This window comes from Dama dama, chromosome 22 (assembly GCF_033118175.1).
Source record: "Dama dama isolate Ldn47 chromosome 22, ASM3311817v1, whole genome shotgun sequence".
NCBI classification, from domain to species: domain Eukaryota; kingdom Metazoa; phylum Chordata; class Mammalia; order Artiodactyla; family Cervidae; genus Dama; species Dama dama.
In genome coordinates, this window is record NC_083702.1 from 9,443,958 (window position 1) to 9,453,655 (window position 9,698).

Below are 9,698 nucleotides of genomic sequence, written 5' to 3' on the forward strand. Positions count from 1 at the left end.
CCCCGCGACCCGACGTCTGGCGCGGGTGCGCGCTCGTACGCCGGAAGGGGCGGAGCCAGGCTAGGATTTATATATCTCGCGCGGCCCGTCGGCCGACCTCTACCGGCAGCTTCCGACGGCGGTATGGTATGTAGTGTCATGGCGGCTTCCTCTTTGTCGTGGTGGCATGGCTAAATCCGCGCACATCCCCGCCATCTCGGCTCACCCGGCGCCGGGGTTCTGCTGTAGTAGCAACGGGCACTCAGCGGAACCCGCGGTCAGGTCTATTTCCTGAAAATATCCGGGAATTGAGGATGGTTTGGGGCCTGCCTGCCGGCTGGTGAGAGGCCTTGGGTTGTGGGGCCTGGGCCAGACCGTTTTCAAACCGTGGACTATTCCTGGATTTCGATCTCAATATTCGAGATCCAAGTCGTGAGCCCTTTGGCAGGAGGACCTTGTTTGGCTCTAGTGTTAAAGAGGTGCAGAAATTTAGACCGGCAGGCTGGAAAGGGTATTCGGGGCAGGGGTTGTTGCGGTCTCATTCTGAAACGTCTGGGAAGTTTGGTACAACACCTTTGGCCTCTAGAGTTCTCAGAAGCCAGAGATGATGAACTTACTGACGGGCGGACAGAGACACTGTGCTGATTGTCACGTTCTGATTTGGCTCTGTCGAGTTCTAGTGGCCTCCGTTTTCCAGTTTGGCTCCCGTTGGGAGCATGAGGAACCCTTCGGGAGCAGTGTCCACCACCCAGCCCTTTGACCAGGAGTCCCTGGGCAAAATGGCAATAATGATAATCAGAATCTTGAGTGTAAAGTTTGTTAAGCGATTCTTAATGCGACTCTCTGGTGTGTCTTTGTCTTAAAGAGGAGAAGGGGGATGGTTCCTTTTTAAATATAAGGTGAGGGGTTGAGGTAAACGTTCAAGTTTGGCCGAATAATGCTTTCTGGATGTGTGATTACAAAGAATAAAACTTAATTTTGAACGTAAACCTTTTACCTGGGTTGCTGGCGTGGATTCATCATTGCTTGAAATCCTCTTAAAACCTAGGCCTCTGGGAAGGAAGCTCCTCAGAAGGTGCTAATGTTCATCTATTTTTCTTAGTCTCACAGAAAGTTCTCCGCTCCCAGGCACGGGTCCCTGGGCTTCCTGCCTCGGAAGCGCAGCAGCCGGCACCGCGGGAAGGTGAAGAGCTTCCCCAAGGATGACTCTTCCAAGCCCGTGCACCTTACCGCCTTCCTCGGCTACAAGGCTGGCATGACCCACATTGTGAGGGAGGTCGATAGGCCAGGGTCCAGTAAGTACATGCTGCATTGTCTTAGCTGATGGGAGAGCTGGAGTTGGTGGGAACTGACTAGATGGGGCCAAGCAGTCAGAAGGGAGCAGGCCTTGGGGAGATCAACAGAACTTCTGGACTTCCGAATGGAATGTTTTAAGATTGACAAGTGCCCCAGGGTTCAGGTGACTGGCGTTGTTTTAGGCAGAGGGGTGTAATGAAGTTAAGGGGCATGGTGAGTAAATTTGTTAAGAGCCGAAGGATAGAAGGGTTCCCCCGCTGGCTTAGTGGTAAAAGAACCTGCCTGCCAAGCAGGAGAACCCTAGGTCGGGAAGATCCCTGGAGAAGGAAATGGCAGCACATTGCAGTAGTTTTTCCCTTGGAAGTCGAAGTAGAAAAGTCACTAAGTAGAACACGTAGCACTGATTACTGAAACAGTTAACCTTAGACGTTAAAATGGTTTCTAGGCTCTGGTGTTAACTACCTTACTATACTTAGTTTTCTTGTATTCTGAACGCAATGAGGAATTTGTCTCTAGAGATGGTTTTAACAGACCAGAACTGGAGCCAGACTGTTAAATGGCTGAGTAGGGTCCAGATGGTTTTTGTTGAGTTGAAAATATCTTCGCTCCAGCTGAGCAGTCTGCAGTGAGGACAGTCCTGAGAGGTGCAGACTGCTGCAAGCTCCTGTCCTGTGAAGCAGATTGCTGGCCTGGAAGGGCACGTGTAGGGGCTCGCTAGGCCACTCAGCTTTGACTACCTACTTTATTTGCAGAGGTGAACAAGAAGGAAGTTGTGGAGGCTGTGACCATCGTGGAGACTCCGCCCATGGTGATTGTGGGCATCGTGGGCTACGTGGAAACACCCCGAGGCCTCCGGACCTTTAAGACCATCTTTGCTGAGCATATCAGTGACGAGTGCAAAAGGCGCTTCTACAAGAACTGGTGAGGGAGCCGAGGCTGGGCTCAGCCTGGGTCGGGCTAGGGGAAGGGCAGTCTGCTGTGTAGGGCCTCCGTTCCATAGCCGGCGGCAGGGCAGCTGCTTTGGTGTCAGGCTTAGTTGCCTCTTGGGCAGAACAGTTCTCAGGGACAGTGGGAGCAGCGTCCCGACACATTTCCTCTGTTCCTTGGGTGCTGCCTCGGTTCAGTAGTATCCTCTTGGTTGCTGACAGGTATTGGGGATCTGCTTAGAAACAGAGCAGTAACTAACGCCCCCAGCCCTCCCCAGGTGTGTGGTCTGGTTAATGGCTAACTTGGAGCAAGAATTTGTGTATCCGAATGTTGTGTTTCATCATTAACCTTGTGGACCTCTGCTCAGCTCCGCTCGGCTCTGCCCGATGAGCTCCATCCAGGCTCCGCTTGCCGGTGGAAAAGGCTCCTTAGAAGCCGGCAATGAGCCCCGTCCCCACACGGTGCCTGTGTGCCTCCCCCTCACCCATTGGAGGGGTGATGAAGGCTGGCACCTGGGCCCCCTCCCCAACTCTGCTCTGCTCCTGAAGGCATAAATCTAAGAAGAAGGCCTTCACCAAATACTGCAAGAAGTGGCAGGACGTAGATGGCAAGAAGCAACTGGAGAGGGACTTCAGCAGCATGAAGAAGTACTGTCAGGTCATCCGTGTCATTGCCCACACCCAGGTACGTGCTGGCCAGGGCAGAGAGGGGGCTGACCACCCGCTGCTGCCCATCTGAGGGCGATGGCCTGCATGGTCACTGGTGGCTTTGGGGGGACTCTGTTATCTTCTGGATTGATCTGTGCTCAGACTGGTTTTGTGCCAGACTTCATGATTTTAGGGATAGTAAGATTTTTGGTCCTTAAATGTATTTTCCTGGTGGACGAGGGTGTTAAAAGCAACAGTCCAGCTAAGGCCCTGCCTTGAGACCTGGGTTCCTGGGGCCGGAGCATAAGGACACAGGGTGGCTTGAGAAGGCATCCAATGGCACCACATAGGGTTTTTTGTTGCCAGCAGAGGGCACTGTGTCCCCAGTGGTTCTTAATTAGATAAAACCATGCCCTGTTTTTAGGAAAACTGCTTGAAGGAATTGGTGAGTCATAACATATGTAGTCTAGCACCTAACTGAAAATAGTGTTGAGAGGCTGGTCTTTGCACTTCAGACTTGACTTGAGTTGAATTAGCTTTAGCTTTTAGTTTTCTGGGTTAGACTGGCTACAATCTGGGTGGTTAACCTTTGTGTACACCTGTCATTTCTAAGTGAAGAGTAGTCTTGTGTGGTTAGTGGTGACCACATTACCACAGATTTGTGGTGTGTCCACTGAAGGTAGCTCAGTAGGATAGATAGCGCTGGCCAGCTTTTAAAAAGCTTTGTTTAGATTTTGTTCCTCACAGCTTGTATTTGCAGCTCTATACTGCTCTTTTAAAAAGTGGCTTTCTTGATAGCTAAAAGCATGCTAGATGGCTAGGGTAAACCAGAGCAGGGACCCCAAAGGCGCTGGCCAAAAGGCCCGATAAGGAACAGAGGGAACTGGTTGGTGGAAGGTTCTTGGTGTTCTGCCCAGCTTGGAGTCCTTTCACACAGAATTACCTGTGCCTTTCTAGATGCGCCTGCTTCCTCTGCGCCAGAAGAAGGCCCACCTCATGGAGATCCAGGTGAACGGAGGCACTGTGGCTGAAAAACTGGACTGGGCCCGCGAGAGGCTTGAGCAGCAGGTCCCTGTCAACCAAGTATTTGGCCAGGATGAGATGATTGATGTCATTGGGGTGACCAAGGGCAAAGGCTACAAAGGTGAGCTTTGCAGTGGCCCAAGTTGTTGTGGTTACCATGAGAGAGTTGATGTCGGGCCCGCTGTTCAGTGATGAGGCCCTGGAATAAGCGCTGGGCACAGCGCCCAAGTCAGACTGCGGAAGTATTCCTCGCTGCCTTCCTTCTGAGAATAGCTCTGGTCAGGTGGTTGGGTCAGTATGTGGGATTGGGGATGACCACTGGGCTGGGGGCTTCGTGAATGCTCTTGGGTCCACATGATACTCCTGTACAGGGATGATTCTGTAAGGCCTGATCTTGTTATGTCTAAGCTGATAATCACCTTGGATGGATGGAGGTATAATAAGGGAAAGGATATGGTAGTCAGGTGTTGTATTTCTTTGGACAAAGTCCCACGAACTAAAGTTGGGCATTTGTAGCACGAAAGGGCTAGTGGCATGGTGCCAGGCATCATGTTGACAGCCTGTGTCTCTTCTAGGGGTCACCAGCCGTTGGCACACCAAGAAGCTACCCCGTAAGACCCACCGAGGGCTGCGCAAGGTTGCCTGTATTGGGGCGTGGCATCCCGCCCGGGTGGCCTTCTCTGTGGCTCGGGCTGGGCAAAAAGGCTACCATCACCGCACTGAGATCAACAAGAAGGTGAGGTGCACATGGGGCTCCTGTGGAGACTTCAGCCCTAGGGGAGCAGAGTGGCTCCATCGTTGGGAATTGTGTGGGGTTCTAGTCCTTGTCACCATCAGTCCACTTGGTGGAGCATCACGTAGACTTGGTTGCTCACGCCTGGTGGCATAGTTGCGACTCATCAGTGTTGTAGTTTGTAAAGCGCCATCTTTGAAGGTGATGAGGATAGGAGCCTCGTTTATCCTCTTTTGTCCCATGGTGTTGGAGAGGCCCCATCCCTTATATCCCTGGATGGTATTGTTCAGGCCCAGGCAGCTTTTCTGTGCTCCGAACCTGGGAACGCCCCATCACGATGGTCAAGGTCATAACTGCTTTCCCAGAGTCCTTTGCAGGCTACCCCACCTCCAAGTTGGGGAATCTTTTGTCCCTAATGGCAGTCCTTGCCTCTAGTCAACTTGAGTCCCCGCCTTGTTTTCTTGTTAATCAAATATTTATGCTCATTTTTTTCCTTCAGATCTACAAGATTGGTCAGGGCTACCTCATCAAGGACGGCAAACTGATCAAGAACAATGCCTCTACTGATTACGATCTGTCTGACAAGAGCATCAACCCTCTGGTGAGTAATGGGAGCTGTCCTTGCAAATCCTGTCTGGTCTGCTGGGGGATTTCCCCGAGTCCCAGGCCTCCCCTGCGGGGTCAGGATCAGTTTTTACCCACAGTTCTCTGGTCCCCTGGGCAGCATCCAGCCGCGGTGGGGACTATTTGGTTGTGGGGTAGGGCCAGCTGTTCAGTGATGAGACCCTGGAATGAGCGCTGGGCACAGCGCCCAAGTCAGACTGCGGAAGTATTCCTCGCTGCCTTCCTTCTGAGAACAGCTCTGGTCAGGTGGCTGTCCTGGGCCCACCAGGACCTGGGAGTCAGGGTGTGTGTGGTCAGAGCTGGCTACAGCCTCATGCTTGATCTGTGTTGACCTGATGACCTTGCTGCTTCCCAGGGCGGCTTTGTCCACTACGGTGAGGTGACCAATGACTTCGTCATGCTCAAAGGCTGTGTGGTGGGAACCAAGAAGCGAGTGCTCACTCTGCGCAAGGTGAGGCTGGGAGGGGAATATCAGCTCTGATAGGGGAGTTGGTTGGGAAGAAAAGCAGGGAGGAATTGCTGCGCCTGCCTGACATCTTGGGAGGAGGAAACCCCCTGTCTGGCCTGGCCCAGCATTTGTTGCTTGCATATATGCTCACCTGTATCCTCGCCTCTTCCCTCTAAGATGAAGGGCTGTGAGCTAAGGTGGTGCAGGGAAAGGCTTGGTGCTCTAACCTTCTCCTCTTGGCCCACAGTCCTTGCTGGTGCAGACCAAACGCCGGGCCCTGGAGAAGATCGACCTCAAATTTATTGACACCACCTCCAAATTTGGTCACGGTCGCTTCCAGACTGTGGAGGAGAAGAAAGCCTTTATGGTAAGTACTTACTTAGCTTGCTGCCCCCAGGCTGGGGTGGGGGTGGCTTCCAGCTGCTGTCACCTGTCAGCCTGCCCATGTGGTGCTGATACAGATGGTGCTGCTTTGTTATTTTGTGCCAGGGCAGGGGAGACCAGTCCAGAGTCTGACCCGCTGGGGTTGGGGGAGTTGTGCCTTCTACCTCTCACCTTGCTGCTTTTCTCTCCTCAGGGACCACTTAAGAAGGACCGAATTGCCAAGGAAGAAGGGGCCTAATAGAACAGATTGTACAGCTGGTAGAATCTCAATAAAATTATTTTCCAGTGACATCTGCCTCTGACTTTCTTTGCTTTCTCAGTTCTGGCTGCTTTCCTTGGGCCTTCATGTTCCCTTGGTCCCCCAGCTCTTTGCCCTACCACGGTGGCCCCATGCCTGGTGAAGATGAAGCAAGTTGAGAGCCAGTCAGCAAGGCGTCCGGGTCGCTTGTGTGGCAGTACACGAGGCAACGAGGACCTGAAGTCCTTGTCACTCACCAGCGGCGCAGACCCTGGTTCTGAGTGTCCGGCTACATGGTTTAGTCACTGATCACTGGAGGGGATCCGGTTAGGGCTTGTTGAGGTTCTTTAGTAGCCATCAGCCAAGTTCTGGCTGTGGGAGTGGATGGATGTCAAGCAGAAGGACCTGCATGTCCCTTGCGGCTTAGAACATGAGTTTGCTTTGTGGAAGGCCCTGGTGACTAAAATTGACTTTATTAGAATGAGAATATAGGTTGGTGGGGGTTGAGTGCCTTGACCTGGTTCACCTGGCTGGTCATGTTATTGAAACCCTGTTTGCATTCTGGTCTCTGTCTGGCCCCTGTGTTGTGCTGACCATGTTGAGCCGCTGGCATCTTGTACGCCAGTCAGCAAACTCCTGGGAGATGGAGAGGGAAGCCTGGCGTGCTGCAGTACGTCGGGTTGCAGAGTCAGACACAGTGACTGAACAGCAAGCAGACTGGTGAGCAGCTTGGTTCCTGGACCCCTGCACTGGGGTTTCTGGGGTCTTGCCCACCCTTCACTGGTGGGGTGAATCCCAGCGTCTTTCCAATCCCAGCTGCCCATGTCATCTGCCTATGTGGCATGTTTTGCCTTGGCCCCACCTAAGCAGGGCAGAGATCATAGCCCCAGCACTTCTGACATCCCTGCCCAGCATCTTTGCAGCCAGCTAGTTGCCCACCAATTATTAATCACCTGGGTTCTGGTATCTTCTGAGCCTTAGTTTTCTATTCAAAAGGATTAGTAATGGGAAGATTGACCCAGCAAGCATGTGTGCTCGATTGTGTCGGCTGACCCAATGGACTGTATGTAGCATGCCAGGCTCCCCTGTGGCATTGCCCAGGCAAGAATCCAGGAGTGGGTTGCCATTTCCTTCATGGGATCTCCCTGACCCAGGAATCTAACCCAACGCCCTGTGGGTTCTGTGTCAAGATTACTGGACGTGGCCTGAGTTGAGCCTCTGGTTCCCAATGGACATGCCCCCCACCCCCACCCCTGCCCCCTCCACATGGGTGGGTTCTGTTTTAGAGGAGGCTGAGCAAGAACCCTTCAGTCTGGGACCCCTCCCCAGCATCTATGTTAGCCCAGCTTTCCTGGAGTCCCTTCTGGGCTGAGTGGAGCAATGGGCCTCAAAGCCAACCTCTGCCACTTTGCTATCCTTGCAGCACCCGTCTTCCCAGGACCCGGGCCCTGACTGGTGGGAGCTGCACTCAAGGCTGGCGCCACCAGGGGGCGAGAGTGGGCAGCACCCAGTTGGGACAGCCTTGCAAGAGGACCCGACTTTGCAGGGGGCTCAGTTCTCTCCCCAGTCAGGGCCTCTTCAGATGCCCCATAGTCCTGGGAGTCAAGCCCACAACCAGAGGGGCTCAGGACCTGCCCCAAGGCCACCAGGTAGCTGTGGCAGAACCAAGCATGGGAGCCGGGTTCCTGGTCTCGTCACTGCAGAAGCTTCTCCAATCGCATTCTGGGGAAAGTGCTGAGATGGTTGAGGCCCCACCTCGTCCCCTCACCCACCCCAGTTGCCCTTGGCCTCTGAACCCATGGGCCTCCCCGGACCCTAGCTGCCCATCCAGCCCAGGTAGGAAGGGCTTTGCTGGTTTGAGATGTCCTGGCTGGGCCTTACCCCCTTTTAGGAATCTGCCCAGTTGTACAGGATGACTGGGGATGTGGGGTCCAGAGAACAGGCTGCCGGCCTGCACAAATGCACCCAATAGCAGAGACAGACCACACCCTCCTGGCCCCACATGTGTGCACAGAGAGAGTTTTCAAGGGCAGGCTTGCTTGACTGAGCCCCTGTCTGCCAGCCATCCCCATTTCCCCACATCCCCATCTTTGTTTCTGCCCTACCCCTGGCCAGGGAGTGATCTTGGGCACCTCCTGGATCACAGATCTGAACCTCAACCTCAGCTGGTTGGAGACTGACACTTTGGCAGCAGTGGTTGTGGGACCTAGTGCAGAAGATGGTTTCAGTGGGCTCACAGAATGGCTGGAGCTGTGGTCAGAATGAGAATTTGGGCTTCTCAGGGGCAGCAGAAAGCCCACCCATGTGTGGGATCAGCTTCGGTCTTAAGAAACCCTGAGTGCCCGCCAGGCACACAGGTGCTGGGGAAGCCGTGCTGAACTCAGAGGCCCAGCTCTTGAGCTTATCATCTAGTTGTGGAGGGCAGACAGTAAACACTGGCAAACAGGACAGTCTTAGAAGTGACGAGGGACTTCCCTGGTGGTCCAGTGGCTAAGACTCTGAGCTTCCACTGCAGGGGGTACAGATTCTGTCCCTGGTCAGGGAAATAAGATCCTACGTGTCTCGCAGCCTAAAAAGGTAAAAAAAAAAAAAAACAAAAGCATTGATCTGCTAAGTTTTATTATTTATATAATGATTTATATAATTTATAATAATTTAAATAATTTATATAATAGAAGCAATGGATGCTTTGGCCCTGAATCAAGGCCAGCAGTTTGTGGAAGCTGTTAGTATTAAGCAAGAGCCTAAAGAAATTTTGTACGGTCTGTTGGCCTTTTCAGAACTTTGAAAATAAAATAGTCAAATGATTCGAAAGAGACATCTGAGTCACTGGTGATAAGTATGGGGTAATCCCTATTCATAGTTGATTAATGCATTTGTTAGTTGATTTCAGAATTTAGAGATCCTTGATATAACTTGGGACTTCCCAGGTAGCTCAGTGGTAAAGAACCTGCCTCCCAATGCAGGAGACATGGGTTCAATCCCTGGGTTGGGAGGATCCCCTGGAGGAAGAAATGGCAACCCACTCCAGTATTCTTGCTTGGAAAATCCCATGGACAGAGGAGCCTGATGGGCTACAGTTCATGGGGTCACAAAGAGGCAGACAGAACTGAGCATACACATGATTTAACTTGTTCATTAGAATTATGATACTGTTAAATCCAATTACTACAAAAAGAATTGCTGTGGATCTAAAAACAGTAGGATGATTCTGAACTGTGCGTGCTATGTAGCTGCAGTCCATGGGATTCTCCAGGCAAGAATACTGGAGTGGATTGCCATTTCCTCCTCCAGGAGTTCTCTCCAACCCAGGGATCAAATCTCTGCCTCTTGTTTCTCCTGTATTGGCAGGTGGGTTCTTTACCACTGGCCCCACCTGGGAAGCCCCTCTAAATTGTG

At 52.5% G+C, this 9,698-nt stretch overlaps 1 protein-coding gene and 5 non-coding genes across 6 annotated transcripts; all 6 read left to right on the top strand.

Moving 5' to 3' along the window:
• The first annotated feature begins 8 nt into the window (after nucleotides 1–8).
• Nucleotides 9–6,346, top strand: RPL3 (ribosomal protein L3). Its single transcript, XM_061124519.1, has 10 exons — nucleotides 9–126; nucleotides 1,082–1,274; nucleotides 2,028–2,196; nucleotides 2,751–2,886; nucleotides 3,807–3,993; nucleotides 4,448–4,608; nucleotides 5,105–5,206; nucleotides 5,585–5,680; nucleotides 5,925–6,044; nucleotides 6,255–6,346. The coding sequence occupies exons 1-10, from the start codon at nucleotides 124–126 to the stop codon at nucleotides 6,297–6,299; spliced, it is 1,212 nt and encodes a 403-aa protein (XP_060980502.1). The 5' UTR covers nucleotides 9–123; the 3' UTR covers nucleotides 6,300–6,346.
• On the top strand, nucleotides 579–642 carry LOC133044092 (small nucleolar RNA SNORD43). Its single transcript, XR_009689839.1, has one exon. It is a non-coding gene; the product is annotated as a small nucleolar RNA SNORD43 (small nucleolar RNA).
• LOC133044109 (small nucleolar RNA U82P) lies at nucleotides 2,695–2,750 on the top strand. The gene has a single exon (XR_009689857.1). It is a non-coding gene; the product is annotated as a small nucleolar RNA U82P (small nucleolar RNA).
• LOC133044106 (small nucleolar RNA U83B) lies at nucleotides 4,053–4,146 on the top strand. The gene has a single exon (XR_009689856.1). It is a non-coding gene; the product is annotated as a small nucleolar RNA U83B (small nucleolar RNA).
• On the top strand, nucleotides 5,373–5,466 carry LOC133044105 (small nucleolar RNA U83B). The gene has a single exon (XR_009689855.1). It is a non-coding gene; the product is annotated as a small nucleolar RNA U83B (small nucleolar RNA).
• A 2,642-nt stretch (nucleotides 6,347–8,988) lies between the features above and the next one.
• On the top strand, nucleotides 8,989–9,122 carry LOC133044096 (small nucleolar RNA SNORA2/SNORA34 family). Its single transcript, XR_009689844.1, has one exon. It is a non-coding gene; the product is annotated as a small nucleolar RNA SNORA2/SNORA34 family (small nucleolar RNA).
• Nucleotides 9,123–9,698: the final 576 nt, after the last annotated feature.

What these genes read in the sequence shown, in the direction of transcription:
- RPL3 (XM_061124519.1), top strand. An exon ending in AGGCGCTTCTACAAGAACTG is followed by an intron (nt 2,197 to 2,750) that starts GTGAGGGAGCCG and finishes CTGCTCCTGAAG; the next exon opens with GCATAAATCTAAGAAGAAGG. An exon ending in ACAAGAGCATCAACCCTCTG is followed by an intron (nt 5,207 to 5,584) that starts GTGAGTAATGGG and finishes GCTGCTTCCCAG; the next exon opens with GGCGGCTTTGTCCACTACGG.